Source organism: Pimephales promelas, chromosome 19 (assembly GCF_988280905.1).
Source record: "Pimephales promelas chromosome 19, fPimPro1.hap1.1, whole genome shotgun sequence".
Classification (NCBI taxonomy): domain Eukaryota; kingdom Metazoa; phylum Chordata; class Actinopteri; order Cypriniformes; family Leuciscidae; genus Pimephales; species Pimephales promelas.
Window position 1 is genome coordinate 22,969,033 of NC_142787.1, and position 15,769 is coordinate 22,984,801.

The 15,769-nt window shown below is 35.7% G+C and overlaps 2 protein-coding genes across 3 annotated transcripts; one reads left to right on the forward strand and one right to left on the reverse strand.

Annotated features, from left to right (window-relative positions):
* Nucleotides 1-1,565: 1,565 nt before the first annotated feature.
* Nucleotides 1,566-6,492, forward strand: meiosin (meiosis initiator). Its single transcript, XM_089123448.1, is given in 10 exon segments — nt 1,566-1,579; nt 1,581-1,728; nt 1,730-1,919; nt 2,543-2,755; nt 2,862-2,961; nt 3,321-3,538; nt 4,175-4,257; nt 5,851-6,083; nt 6,178-6,267; nt 6,348-6,492. Coding segments are annotated over 10 exon segments (1,434 nt in total).
* LOC120490664 (uncharacterized) lies at nt 2,790-14,629 on the reverse strand. 2 transcript variants are annotated; one of them, XM_039687990.2, is made up of 11 exons: nt 14,134-14,629; nt 13,954-14,054; nt 13,744-13,856; nt 12,548-12,843; nt 11,492-12,010; nt 9,133-9,295; nt 8,859-8,997; nt 8,579-8,719; nt 7,507-7,627; nt 7,315-7,393; nt 2,790-7,231 (listed from the first exon to the last, which is right to left on the reverse strand). In XM_039687990.2, exons 1-11 carry the CDS (start codon nt 14,229-14,231, stop codon nt 7,085-7,087), a joined length of 1,917 nt encoding a protein of 638 aa, XP_039543924.2. In that variant the 5' UTR covers nt 14,232-14,629; the 3' UTR covers nt 2,790-7,084. The 2 variants fall into 2 exon arrangements, with proteins under 2 accessions (XP_039543924.2, XP_039543923.2); XM_039687989.2 differs by having other exon boundaries at nt 7,315-7,396; nt 14,134-14,627.
* Nucleotides 14,630-15,769: the final 1,140 nt, after the last annotated feature.

Consider the following 15,769-nt stretch of genomic DNA (forward strand, 5'->3'; position numbering starts at 1 on the left):
GCCCAGTAACCAATTGTCACGAGGTCTGTGTAAAGGGCCTATTGGAGAAAGCCTGATGCTTCTTGTTAGCCAATCCTCGTGAGGGCTGAAGCTGATTGGCTCTTTTCTTTTCCAATGTCATTTTAAGAAGCTCTATGTTGGTCGAGATTTAATTTACTGAGTATACGCAATATACTGTTGCATGTTAGACCCCGAAGAGTGTAATTCAGGTAAGGCAACTACATCTACACAAGAAAATAGGAATCATTAAAAACAATAAAAACATGAAAATAAAAGAGACGTATTAGTGATGAAAGAATTATGCAAAACTATTTACAAGACAGCAGAATCTAGGGTCTATTCTAAAGTATTTTAAAATAATATAGTTTGAATAAAGCGCGAAACACATTGATACTCAGTCAGCTGTGAAAAAATGACTACGATTATTCTTAAACTATATTTCTCAAAACCATATTATTAGAATATTATTATGTAGAATTAAGAATAAGATATGGTGCTCAGTGTAAGCAGTTTATGGTAAATTAATCTAAAAAGTAATTAGTTGTTACTAATTACATCTTCAACATTGTAACTAGATTACTGCAACTTATTACTCTCTCTAAAAAATATTTCATTACTTATTATTGCTGATTACTTTCTATATCCCATATCAACCTCGATCAGTTGAACAATACAAGGATAGACATCAAACTGCTCTTTTATTTCTTCCAAATAAATAATATAAAATTGAATAAATTATTCTTGAACTGACAAAAAGTATTTAAATGGAGGTGGTTACATTAAAACATATACTTTAACATTTAAAGTTAATGTTAAATCCACTATTCTTTTTATATAGAATCGGGCTGTACAAAGATTTATTGCGATTAATCACATCCAAAATAAAAGTTTATGGTTACATAATAAATGTGTGTGCTGTGTATAGTTATTCTGTATATATAAATACATATGTATGCATGTATATATTTAAGAATTATTTGCATGTACATACTATCTATATATATTTATCTATCTATCTATCTATCTATCTATCTATCTATCTATCTATCTATCTATCTATCTATCTATCTATCTATCTATCTATCTATCTATCTATCTGTATATATATATATACATAATCTTTATTATATATAAATATGAATATTTTATATATGAATAACAAATTTTCTTAAATATATACATGCATGTGTGTGTATTTATATATACAATATAACTATACACAGCACACACAATGTAAACACAAACTTTTATTTTGGGTGCGATTAATCACAATTAATCTTTGCACAGCCCTAATATAGAATTGTTCTATAGTCTATACTATACATAATTTAATGCAATTACATCAGAAGTAACTAAATTAAATTAAGAGTAATTCCTTACTTTTTTAAGGGGAAATGTATTAATTACATAGTAATGCCTTTCACCCAACACTGATTTTAAGGCACTATATCTGCTATATCTGGAGCATACTTTTTCTAGGCGTTAAAACCAGTCAATCAAACATAATAAAAATACTTTTCAATTTGTTTCATGGCCCGAATGACTTTAATACACAACTAAAAATAATGATAAAACAATGTTATTGACTCTGTTTTGTGTCGACAGGAGACCCTGATAAACATGCTGCAGTCCATTGACATCCAACACAGCCACATTCATAGTCTGAAGAGTCATGTTCCCCCACACGGTCTCCCCAAAAACAATGAGAAAAGTACGTTTCTTTATTGTTTATGCTCAATTCAAGTATTTTTATGCATTTGTTTTGAAATATGGAAGGGGGCTTGTGATATTGACTAAAGTCTATGACCTGTGTGTGTCTGCAGAGTCAGAGAATGAGGACACTCCATCATCAAGCCCACCACCACAATTCCTAAAAACCAAGAAAATGTACACCTACAGTGGCATAAACAAGTATACAGGTAAAGTATATGTTTTTAAAGAATAAGATATTAAAGAAAGAAAAAAAACGTGTATTTTATTATACAAAATGGTATTTATTTTCACTTTCTTGTATTAATGGTATTTAAGGAATATTTCACTTTTGAAAAAACTTTTGCTGATAATTTACTCACCCCCATGTCATCCAAGATGTCCATGTTATTCTTTCTTCAGTCGAAAAGAAATCAAGGTTTTTAATGAAAACATTGTAGGACTTTCTCCATATAATACACTTTATTGGGAACCAAATGGTTCAAGGTCCAAAAGACACTTTTAGTGACTTTTAAACTTTAACTTTGTTATTTATTTATTAAATGAGCGATCGTTTCGATTCATCGTCTGGAATCGTTTAAAGCCCTTTAAACAGTTTGCAGTTTGTACTGAAAGTGTCTTTTGGACCTTGAACCGTATGGTTCCCATTGAAGTGCATTATATGGAGAAAAATGCTGGAATGTTTTCATGAAAAACCTTAATTTCTTTTCGACTGAAGAAAGAAAGGCATGGACATCTTGGATGACATGGGGGTGAGTAAATTATCAGCAAAAGTTTTTTCAAAAGTGAACTACTCCTTTAATTTACACTATACGTTTACATTTATAAACAGTACAATATAGTGGCAAAAAGTGGGGCCTTCAGAGTAAAGACTCTGAGAGATTTATCATAAATGCTGTTGAGGAACAAGAAGTCCAGCTGGTGTGTGACGGACAAAGCGATTCATCAGAAGTCCCAACTACAGATGAGTCGTGGTCTGTTGATGATAGCCAGCCATCACAAAGCTCAATAGACTCCAACTCCACAAGTTCCTCTTACAATACAGGTGAAAAATATATATATATATATATATATATATATTTGGTGTTAGACATCAATTAAATCCACATACTTAAACATAAATGATCCCTGGGGATATTTTTTGTTATCAGGGAGCACCGAGACTGAATGTACCTGTAGTATCTGTGGAGACCAAACAGGAAGTGAGGATGGAAGCCCAGGGAGAGAGTTGTTGGATACACCTCCATCAGGGTTTGTATATTGGATATTTAATTTATATTTGTGAATAGCAGAAAAAATACATCTAAAATTGATAGATCACCAAATAATTTAGTCACAATTTAGAAAATTATTTCCTTACCCTCAAGTTGTTCCAAGCCAATATGTATTTCTTTGTTCTGATGAACACAAAAGAAGATATTTTGAAGAATGTCAGTAACTGTAACTGACATTCTTCAAAATATCTTCTTTTGTGTTCAGCTAAGAAAGAAATTCATACAGGTTTGGAACAACTTGAGGGCAAATAAATTACATTTTTGGGCGAACTATCCATTTAAGATGTACCTGAGTGCAAGCTTGTAACTCATTTTTATGTTTTACTAAATCTTCAGATCAGGAATTCTTCTTAAAGACCCCATGCTTGGAGCTTTTCCAGCTGCTTGGAAAATGCATTTTCCTTTCAGCCCCCCGCTGCCAAAAACACCAGTACTGCCTCTGCGGCCACCCCTGGGGGAAGCAGACAGCCTGATCCTCAACCCCTCTCTGCTCACGTCTCCTTCTCAAGGTCTCAGCCGTTCTCTCCATCCCGAAGGGCGAGAAGTGCTACAAAGTATGAGCCATACATGCCTTCACACATAATAGATGTGTATTATATGTACTACTATAGACTAGCATGTATACTATGAAATCGATGCATTAGTTGTTTTATGAATAATATACTATGTACAATATAAATGGAACAAAAACAGTTAAATAGACTTAGATACGGTGGCCGAGGGAGCTCAACACACTGCAACTGAAGAAAACACATGCAACTAGAAAACACACCACCAAATTAAGAAAACATCTTTTCAGTTTGACAACACATGTGCTGCAAATACTCACAACGTAACCAGATACAGAAACGTGCAGCAAATACAATGCAGATATGACCACAATGTTAAAATAAACAAACTCTCCTTTCAGACCAGTTTGAGCAGTAATCATGTCCCAGCCAGGTTCCTCGCTTGTTGGGGTCTCCTTGAAATATTTCCATTGTGGTCTGTGCTATTTGCAGCATGTTTCTGTATATGGTTGCATTGTGAGTATTTGCAGCATGTGTAATGCTCTTCAGTTGCTGTGTGTTGAACTCTCTCGGCCACCGTACTGTACATAGAGCCAAATGTGCATATTACTGACAGTGTGAAATTACAAACAAGACAGTGTTGCTGGAATGCTGACTGACCAATATTTTTTACCATAACAGCATTATTCGAGGACGTGTGGGTCACCCCAGAATCTACCGTCTTAAATAGTCCGAGTTTGCATGGCAGTTTTGCAAATGACTCAGTAAGGCCAACCTTTGTGATCCTTTTTTTTGCCTGTGTATATACAGTGGGGTCTAAAAGTCTGAGACCACAATGAAAATCTGGGGTCAGAGACCCAGCAAAGCAGATTTGCAATATTTATGTAATGCAATGAAATAATCCATAACTTTATATGGGTAAAATCTACACATAACGGTGTGTAGTGGTGTGAAAAGTATGAGACAATTCTAAGTGAATCACTTTTTAATATTGTTCTCATATAATGGAGCCTATTCAAACATTCTAGTGTTTTTGGAGATTGTTACAAGTTGGATATAGTTGTTTTTAAATAGTGAATTTACTTTCACTTACTGTATCAAAAAACTGCAAAAAATGCAATTCTGCAATATTTTTCCAATGGTATGTTAACCCTCTGATGGTCTTCCTTTATGAGTCACGTCCTGGGCCTTCCCTGTCAAAAGTGACCGGAGGCCTAAAAATGAAACTTCTTCCATCCCAGTAAAACCAATACAATTTATTTTTATTCTATAATATTTATTCTTTTTAATTTAGTATTTTGAGACAATTTGATTGAATTTATTAATATTTATGCAATATTTATGGTCTATTTTTTCAATTATTATTATTATTAGATACGGTGGCCGAGGGAGCTCAACACACTGCAACTGAAGAAAACACATGCAATTAAAAAATTATTATTTTTTAATTATTAATGCAGTATTTTTGTTTGAGTCTAGGCCTTCAGAAAAAAGATTTTTTGAAGAAAATTACCACCATCTAGTTACAGTATAGAGAAAAAGCGTAGAATCATGGTGTAACCACTAGATGGCATGTACAGCTCTCTATGGAGAGGCATGTGAATTCCCCAGCTGTTTGTAAACACATTTTTTTTTTGTGGATTTTAATATATAATTGAAACAATCTCATAAACTATTTCTTATTAAAAAAATTGTAAAAAAAAAAAAAAAAAAACTGTTTTTGACAGTTTCCCATTCATTTCCTATGGGGGTCATTTTTGACCAAAGACCAAAATCGTGACTAATTATTTTACGACCACTTAGCATGCTCGGATCATGAACTCAATTTTTTTGTGTTCACATACCTAATGCCAGAAATGTCACCAAGTTTCGTAACATTCCGATGAAGCTGTGATTTTTAATAATTCAAAAACAGAAAATTATTGGGTCAGAAGTGACCGAGGACCATCAGAGGGTTAACCATTGGTATCCTAAAGACATTAATGTGGACACAAATAAATAAATAAATACATTGTGAATAAGCTTGGGTCTCTGGGGGTTAAACTGTTTCACGCATAAAACAGGGTTTTCAAAAGTGTAAAATCTAGAAACTTTACACATGATAAAATGAAAATAATTATAGATTAATAAAACATTCTGCACTACAAATAAGCTACTTTGTGACATTGATAATTTGTCATTTTAGAGGGTGCTCCTGAAAATTGGACAAAATTGGACAAAATTGTAATTAGAAAAATGCAAAATAGAAGCATTTTTACAAGTGGAATTTTGGACCCTGTTGTATGTTAGTTTAATGAGATATTGTTTTACAGTGAGCTTTCCATTCATGGTATCTTCTCTGCATTTCAAATTGGCAGACTTTCACGAGTGCTGGAAACAGCAACTATCTGTCCTTGAAAAGCGAGGAAAAGAACAAAAGTTCAGAAGACGAGACCCCAGAACAACTCATTCCTCTGAAAAGAGCGAGAAAACAATGTTCACGCAGGCGCACTTCAAGAGCAGGACGCGTTACAACTCAGACAATCCCCAAGAAGAAATGTGTAAATGGCTTCATTATGTTCTGCCGAATGAACAGAAAATTATATATCAGGTGTGTATACCATACTACCATTAGACCAAATCGAAATATATTTGAATATATAACCCTTTAAATGACACACAGTGTTGATATTATTGGGGAACAGATCCTATCCTGGCATCCCATCCACGACAGTCACCAAAGAGTTAGCCAATCTCTGGCACATCTTGCCCAAGAAGGAGAGACGTTTGTACTGGTAGGCTCTCTGAATTCTCCAAACTTCATACAGGTTTATCTGTTGCATTGCAATTTCATATAAACCTCTATCCATTTCAGCCTGAAAGCCTGGAGCTTCAGTCGGCAGGAGAACCGCAATGTGCGCGATCAAGAACACGAGACCGAAATGAAGGCAGAACGCTCTGTGCCCAGTCCACTGCACATGTTACTGGCCTACAGAGAAGTGCATAAAGCTGTCAAATGAAGGTCTTCACACCTCAGTTGCCCACGGCACTGAGAATATGCTCGAGCGGTCTAAGAAAGGCAAGCCAAGCCGATCTTTAAACAACTGCGTTTTATAGTTCGATACCGTTTTTTAAAGGTTAATGACTTTTGTGCTTAAACAGAATTACATCTCAGGCATTTTAGAATAACTTATTTATTGTGTTAAGTATATTTTTTATTGTTCTAATGTCTTTAACCATCACAGAGCATATTTAAATTTTTAGTGTTTTTATATGCTGTTTTCAGCATTTTTCATTGTGACTATACATTGTTTGATAAAGCATATTCTGACTTTTATTACTTATTTATAATAAATGACAATTGTTAAGTATCTATCTTTGTATATATATTTATATATTTATTATAATGTTTTATAGCTTTTTTTACAGTCTTAACCTAATTATTCTCTTAAGAAGCCTTAGGGGAGCTGTAATGTTTCCCAAGAGAGTTATCAACCTTATGTAAGTTGTTCTGGTTTGTACATACTGTGCTGTTATTAAACCTGGACTGAGTTCAGTTTGTTTGGCTTTTCTGTGTAGTAGTAATTTGTAGTCTTTGCTTCCAACCCTGAATTACTCCACCCCTTCAGGTGTTGTGTTTAAAATGTTGCTGATTTTGTGTAATTGTGCAACTGCACTGAAGGACTCTTCTCTCAGATGCTGGTTGCTAATACGAAGCTTCAACACTTCTGCCAGTAGTCCCACCTTGTCTCTCTTCTCCTGAATCGGAGGACAGAGGAACACATTGGAGCCAGTTTGTCCTCTATGAGAGCACATATTTCACACCGCTAAATAAGCCTCACCTTCAGCAAGTCACAACTCAGTCGCCTAAGCATCCCTTCCAGGTGAGAGAGTTGGTCGGGGAATTCAATGAATACGTCACTGCTAAAAATAACCATGCAAGTCTATTAATATTCATACAGTGTAATATATATAAAGAAAGAACTTACATGTCAATAACTTAAAATGGAGATTAGAAAAGATGCTCCACTCACTCCATATCTTCTCCACTGCAATAAGCACTGGAATGGTGGATCTTGTAGGTTTCACTGGATGGTGTATCTGGCCTGCTTGATACAGGACTCATTTCTGACAAAAGGCTTGCCATCCTTTGTGCTGTAAATATATAACCATGGAGTCATTCATTTTAATGCTAATATTACCACTAATAATAGCAAGTCATTAGATTAAACAAATTATGAATCACCATGAAATTAAAACAATTGTTATTTTTTTGTGCAGGAATAGTGCAGTATTCACATTTACAGACATTGGTGTATCACAGTGGATTCGAACCCGGGTCTCTTACACCAAAGGTATGCGTCTTATCCACTGCGCCATAACCACCACCAGTATTTATTAATGATTTATCTGTTCACATGATAATTTAGTTTTTTTAATTCATGTGGCTTCGTAACCTTTAATCAAAATAAAAGACAGACCTACTGTGAGCTAAGAGGTTGTTAATCCATTGTATATGCTTCTGCTGAAGCTGTCAGCCCGCATTAGCTTATATTATCAAAATTCCTAGTGAAAAACGACTTTACCCATGACACTGTGCAGAAAATGGCCAACCGAAGAGTGGGGAAAAAAAAAAAAAGCAACACAACCCAAAATATCTCTTCCACCCACTCCTATGAAGCACTGCGAATTGCAATAAACTTGTAGTCTGGTAGTCAATGGGGAATGAGATCTGTTTGATTAAAACATTCTTCCAAATATCTTCCTTTGTGTTCAGCAGAACAAATAAACACATAGAGGTTTGGAACAACATGAGGGTGAGTAAATACTGACAGAATTCTCATTTTTGGGTGAACTAACCCTTTAAACTTCGAAAACTTGAAGGAAACTTGCTTCACACATCCACTAATGGCACTGGGTTTATATATTAGTCAAAAAAAGTCAAGTTAATTTTGAGAAAAGGTTTAGCATTATTTGTTTGCACATGACTCATAATTTGATATTTTATATCTAATGCAATGGGATTAATAAATGTATAAGTGTCAGAAACGTTTGGTACCACTGTATGATGAACAATTTTAACTCAAGATATTAATTTTTACTTACTCTCATACTCTTGGGCTGCTTGAACTAAACTATTCCAGTCAAGATCATAGGCTGTGCTTGGAAGGGGCATGAGTTGAGGATTAGGATGTTGGCCTCTGTCCCAAAGGTTAGATTCAGTCTGCTCAGGCAATTCCACACATTCTAAGACAAGACGACCAATGAGTGCTTTTGTATACAATAAAGATCCTCCAAAAAAACTCTTTAAGACAAGATAATATTAGTTGAAGCATTAGAATATATGCAAACCGCAACAGTATGATAAATATTATTTTAATCTTGCCTGTTCGACGTGTTTGCAGGTGAAAATGGACAGGTGTGTGCATGGGAGTCTCTGGATATGATCGCTGAGCAGGACCGAATAGCGACGGACTGGCACATAAACTTCTGCAAAGCCCTGACTCATTTTGTTGAGGTGGTGACTAGAAAGAGACAGTAAACACATTGCAACATAACAACACTGCTCACATTCCAATGCACAGCAGAACAATACCTACTTTTTCCACATTATTGTCCTAGGCTGTTTAAGGTCATACTAAACCGAATACATCACGTACTGAATCGCCCTGAGCGCTGTCCTCGGTGTCATCCATCACAATGAGTTTTTTCAAGTCCTCCACCACTGTGCTCTTGCGAACGGGTCGCGGGGAACATGCTGCTCGCAGTGATGCGAACACTCGAGGCTTACCAAACACATTCTTTGAGTTCACATCCACCTGACTGAGAAATATATGTTAAGCCAACTACTAATACAATTCTGATAATTACTATATTATTGATTCTTTTTGGTTTTTGGGCAACACTTTACAATAAGGTTTATCATTAGTCAAAGAGTTAGGTACAATAACGTATTTTTACAGCATTACTTCATTAAGAGATAATAAACACCTTTGACATTAAACATTGATCTGAGTTGAAATTATTTTATTATTTTACCGGTGTATTTTATATCTTCCAAAGACAAATAAGGGGCTATTCAGTTTGCATTCCACTACACAGCATTTTTTGTTTTGTTTTTTTGTGTGCAAACACTCGCTATGTGGACATCTTTGACTATTGCGCTTGCATATTTTGCAGTCTCACTCATGATACATTGTTCTAATAAAGCAGCACTCAAAATGTGCCTCTAGACCAGTGTTTCTCAACCTTTTTGACTAAAAAACAATATATATTTAATATATTTAAAAAAAAACTCAAACATACTTAAAGTATGGCCATGGCATAGCACTGCGCAGGAACCGTCTTCTTACCTTTTGCAATCAACTGATCAGTGTTCACAAAATCCTCCACTGACTTTTAAAGCTGCTCCATACAGTACACTCACCTAAAGGATTATTAGGAACACCCGTTCAATTTCTCATTAATTCCGTTATCTAATCAACCATTCACATGGCAGTTGCTTCAATGCATTTAGGGGTGTGGTCCTGGTCAAGGCAATCTCCTGAACTCCAAACTGAATGTCAGAATGGGAAAGAAAGGTGATTTAAGCAATTTTGAGCGTGGCATGGTTGTTGGTGCCAGACGGGCCGGTCTGAGTATTTCACAATCTGCTCAGTTACTGGGATTTTCACGCACAACCATTTCTAGGGTTTACAAAGAATGGAGTGAAAAACATCCAGTATGCGGCAGTCCAGTGGGCGAAAATGCCTTGTTGATGCTAGAGGTCAGAGGAGAATGGGCCGACTGATTCAAGCTGATTGAAGTGCAACTTTGAATGAAATAAACACTCGTTACAACCGAGGTATGCAGCAAATCATTTGTGAAGCCACAACACACAACCTTGAGGCGGATGGGCTACAACAGCAGAAGAACCCACCGGGTACCACTCATCTCCACTACAAATAAGAAAAAGAGGCTACAATTTGCAAAATTGGACAGTTGAAGACTGGAAAAATGTTGCCTGGTCTGATGAGTCTCGATTTCTGTTGAGATATTCAGATGGTAGAGTCAGAATTTGGCATAAACAGAATAAGAACATGGATCCATCATGCCTTGTTACCACTGTGCAGGCTGGTGGTGGTGGTGTAATGGTGTGGGGGATGTTTTCTTGGCACACTTTAGGCCCCTTAGTGCCAATTGGGCATCGTTTAAATGCCACAGCCTACCTCAGCATTGTTTCTGACCATGTCCATCCCTTTATGGCCACCATGTACCCATTCTCTGATGTCTACTTCCAGCAGGATAATGAACCATGTCACAAAGCTCGAATCATTTCAAATTGGTTTCTTCAACATGACAATGAGTTCACTGTACAAAAATGGCCCCCACAGTCACCAGATCTCAATCCAATAGAGCATCTTTAGGATGTGGTGGAACGGGAGCTTCATGCCCTAAATGTGCATCCCCAAAATCTCCATCAACTGTAAGATGCTCTCCTATCAAAATGGGCCAACATTTCCAAAGAATGCTTTCAGCACCTTGTTGAATCAATGCCAGTTCTGAAGGCGAAAGGGGGTCAAACACAGTATTAGAATGGTGTTCCTAATTATCCTTTAGGTGAGTGTATAATGACTTTGAAGGACCTTGGTAGAAATGTATTGGAGTAAAAAGTATGATATTTGTCTTTGAAATGTAGTGAAATTAATGTCATACGTTTCCAGATAAAATAACTCAAGTTATTTATTATATATACTAACTAAGTAAAGTACAGATCCTCAAAAATCAAGTAAATGTAATCCGTTACTGTCCACCTCTGGTTGTCACAGACAACATGGATATTAGGAAATATCTGACTAATTAAAATCAAATATTTATGTCAGAGAGCTGTGTAATACCCTATACTGACAAAATAAACCTTATTGTAAAGTGTAATAATTGCTACACTACTATACGATACAATAAGCTATTGTTATGATAATGGTACATTAAATAATTATATTAAGTATATCTATATATCCCATAAAGATATCTGCTTACCTTTTTATATGGTTGTGGTTACCGTTTCTGACAACACCGCTTTCTCTATGTAGTGTGTACTCGTACTGCATCTTCTTTTGTTTTGGGCTGTAGGCAGGTTGAGTCTGGCTGGCTTGAACTTGACATGACCAGTCAGGGTCACCTTGAGATGGTTTAATGCCAGTGGCAACACCCTCATGACTTGCCTTTTCCAGTTTTGGACAGAGAGTTGCAGGCTGGTCTGCTCTAGACTGTCGTCCAGGGAAGAGATGTAGTGTGTAATCATTGGTAGAAGAATCCTCAGTGAATGAATTCCACGCAAGTTGCTCATTTCTGGGAGGTTTTATATTGGGTTTCTGCAGATTGAACAAAATGCAGTCCTGGGTCTTGATGAGATGGTCCTCTCTCAGCTGGAGTTGGCTGAAATGCTCCTTGCCAGGTTGGTTCGAGGTTGGTGAAGATTGAGAAACCACAGCTCTCATCAAAGGAGGCTTTTTCACCACAGAAGTTTTAACCTCTTGCGGTTTGGAAAACAAAGGGCTGGCAAAAATAAAACAAAAAGTCCACAGACACACACATATTGTAGAAACATAAAAACAAAGAATGAGGTAAACGGTGCATACATTGCAAAAGTACAGCAAGCTTAAAGACGGAGCCATTTTAAGAATGTAAAAGTCATTTCATTCTATTTCGAATGTCCTTTTTTTTTCTCTGTGACATTGTTCGTTTACTCTATAGCAATACAGAAAATCTGACTCAGAACTTTAGTGAAAGACGGTGAATGGAAGGTATAGACTGAATTTAGGGTCAGGGAACAACTATATACAATGTGGTGGGAATGTCCCACTTTTTACTCACTGTCCCACCCCTCCCCCGTGGGATCTCATGGGTGGAAGCTGGGAAGGAGGGGTCCGGAGGCGTAAGAATATTACATTATTGAATCAATCGTTGTGTCCTGGATTAAAAACCCATTGTGAGCCATCATAGGAATTCATACTGGTTTAATCTCGCCTTTTCCTCAGGAATTGTATAAAACATTATACAACTATTAAATTTGACAAGATTTACGCATCTCACCTGGGTTTGAGAACAGAAGTTTTGGAGCATGGAAGAGGCAACGAGAGAGCACAGAACTCCTTCAAGTTGTTTGTGGAAGCAGATCCTTTTAAAGACTTTTCTGTGGATTGTGCAGCTTCCCAGTGCTTCGATCGTTGGATTTTTGGACTATAGAAGCCCGGCTGTGTCAGCGGGTGCTGCTTACGACCGTTTCTGAGGGCCTCAGCATTGTTCTTGGCATCTTTGCCATTCAACCAGACGTCATTAGCATAGGGTGAAAAAGCACTTGATTCTCTATTTGGCTGGAGAAAATGAGCCTACGAAACAAAACAAAAAAATTAGTTAATGATAAATTACCATTAAAAAAATGGCCCAAATGAACCGATTTGTTAGTTATCTTTCAAGTGCTGTATCCTTGATTTGTCAAGATTCAAAAGTAATGGTAAACAGTAATAAAGTAAAGTAATTTCACTCACACATTTTTCAAGTAAGCCCTCTTTACTTTATAACGTTTTATTTTTATGGGAATTTTTACTTCATTCCAAAACATAACAAAAAAAAAAAAAACATAACAACAACAAAAAAAAAATACACAACAAAAACATAACAACATATAACAAAAACATAACAACTAGTTATAACATACGGAGGCGTATTGCATTCACTTGAAGAAAAAAAATCTACTCTGTTTTTCTGAATTAATGAGTTAATTTTTCATGAGAAAAAAAGTTTTTGCTCTGTTTTCTGAATTAATGAGTAAATTTTTCATGAGGAAAAAATTTTTTGCTCTGTTTTTCTGAATGAATGAGTTAATTTAGAAAAACAGAGCCAAATATTTTTTTTCTCATGAAAAATTAACTCATTCATTCAGAAAAACAGAGAAAAATATTTTTTTCTCATGAAAAATTAACTCATTAATTCAGAAAAACACAGCAAAAAAAAAAATTTCCATGAAAAATTAACTCATTAATTCAGAAAAACAGAGCAATTTTTTTTCACATGAAAAATTAACTCGTTAATTAAGAAAAACAGAGTAGATTTTTTTCTTCAAGTGATTGCAATACGCCTCCGTAATAACAAAACAAAACCGAACATAATAATTACAAAAAACAACATGTTATATGTTATGTTATTTGTTATGTTGTTGTTTTGTAATAAAATATAACATAACATAACAAAAAACATCACATCACATAAAAAATAGAATTCAAACTCACTCTTGGCAAGCTGTTGTAAGTCGCATTCTGCTGGTCCTGCAGACAATCCCTCTGGCCTCTTCTTTCCCTGCCAAGCAATGAGCGAGTGGCTGTTACCATATGCCATTCTCCTTCTGAAATATGAAATTGCAGAGGCAAGTTGCCCTAAGTGAAATTAAATACTGACTGAATCTTATCACTAATAAAAGCACTCAGAACCAGCTATCAGACCTGTATTGTCTTTGGTTCTGGAGCGGTTTAATCTTGTGAACTCCACTTGCCCACTTGAAGGCCAATCTAAGCTGTTTTGCATTGGTGAACGATCATAGGAACTGAAAAAGATGAGGTCATTTTCACCAGGTCAAATTGTAATGATTATCAAATATGGTAAAAGATTAGCCTAGATCTCACCTCACAAGGCTGGTATGCCTGAACTCAGAATTGAAGTGTAGAGGTGGTGTCTGAGGAGGAGTTGTAGCGCAATCCAAATCCCCGAACAATGCAGCCATCTTACTGGATTCCAAGTTTTTCCTCAATATCCTTATAAATGAAACCAAGATATATGCAGCAGCCAAGATGATGTCCAAACTTAATAATTTTCATTTAAGACACCCTTCCTGAAGTCATCTGAAAAGTGTTTATAGATTGGGAGGGACAAATGATGGTACAGGCGGCTCCAATTCAACTGAGCTAGCGCAGAAAGCAGGGAAAGAGCTGTGTGGGCTCTTCAGCAGCTGAATGGAACAGAGGATGGGATTGTGTTAACTGGTCTGTTGGCTGTTGTTAGCACTGTGCTTGTTTGCTCCAGGCAACATGATGCTGCTGTGTGCACTACAATAAATGAAGAAAAAAAGATTAACATTCAGTACGCGGCTTCCAGCATATACACATCATACTCAACACATGTATCTAAATAAACACATTTTTATAACATACAATTAAAAACAAATCTAAACAGCAGTATTTCACTACTAGACTTTTGAGCCCCACTGTACCCCCACATTGTTAAGTGCCTTTTTATTTCCTAATAAACATTTTATCCTATTTACATTAATAATAAATGTGTACACAGCATCAGAGTCCAAGGAAGCTCATTTTGAAGATTCAATAATTCAATTTACAAAACTAAATTTAGTAGTTACGGTCACCCATGATTTTGCCAATTTAGACATGTGTATTAAGGGTACGTTTACACTACAAAGACGTACACTAAAAACTAAAAAGTTTTTCCTTTGCGTTTTTCGCGTACAGACAACATTGTCAAAATGATCCCTGTTCACACGGATCCATTCATGCCAGTTAAGTAGCTATAGACTGAACATGTAATATGTATGCACATGACATCACCGGTTTCACGAACACGCATTTTTGATGTTTACATATGCACGATAATGGTTTCGTTTTCAGGCCCCCAAAACACTATTGTTGTGTAAATGAACGACCAAAACGGAAAAAAAAAAATGTGTTGAAAAAGCTGCTGTGAACGCCCCCTAAATTTAGTTATGAAAACATGCCTAAACTTGAGCAAACTTAAACTGTAAACTTGCCCCTCAAATCTGATTGATTGGTTGCAATATTGATCCAGGAGAATGTTGTACTTGGTAGGGCTGTCAAACGATTAATCGCATCCAAAATAAAAATGTATAATATACAGTATATATATATATATATATATATATATATAAAAATACACACACATGCTTGTACATATTTAAGAAATATTTTCATGTATATACTGTATATAGATTTCTTAAATATACATGCATGTGTGTGTGTGTATATATATATAAAACAATTATACACAGTGCACCCACATATATTATGTAAACACAAACTTTTATTTTGGATGCGATTAATCGCGATTAATCGTTTGACAGCCTTAGTACTTGGTGAAATCACATTCACCGTAATGACTTATGTAGCTAGTTACCTTATAGCCTGTAGAATACATGTTCAGTGCATCCAGAAAGTATTTCACAGTGCTTCACTTTTTCCACATTTTGTTATATTACAGCCTTATTCCAAAATGGATTCAATTCATTATTTT

What these genes read in the sequence shown, in the direction of transcription:
- LOC120490664 (XM_039687989.2), bottom strand. Translation starts at nt 14,231, where the DNA reads ATGGCTGCATTGTTCGGGGATTTGGATTGCGCTACAACTCCTCCTCAG. An exon ending in AACCACAACCATATAAAAAG is followed by an intron (nt 9,296 to 11,491) that starts GTAAGCAGATAT and finishes TATATTTCTCAG; the next exon opens with TCAGGTGGATGTGAACTCAA. An exon ending in ACAGCGCTCAGGGCGATTCA is followed by an intron (nt 8,998 to 9,132) that starts GTACGTGATGTA and finishes GTCTCTTTCTAG; the next exon opens with TCACCACCTCAACAAAATGA.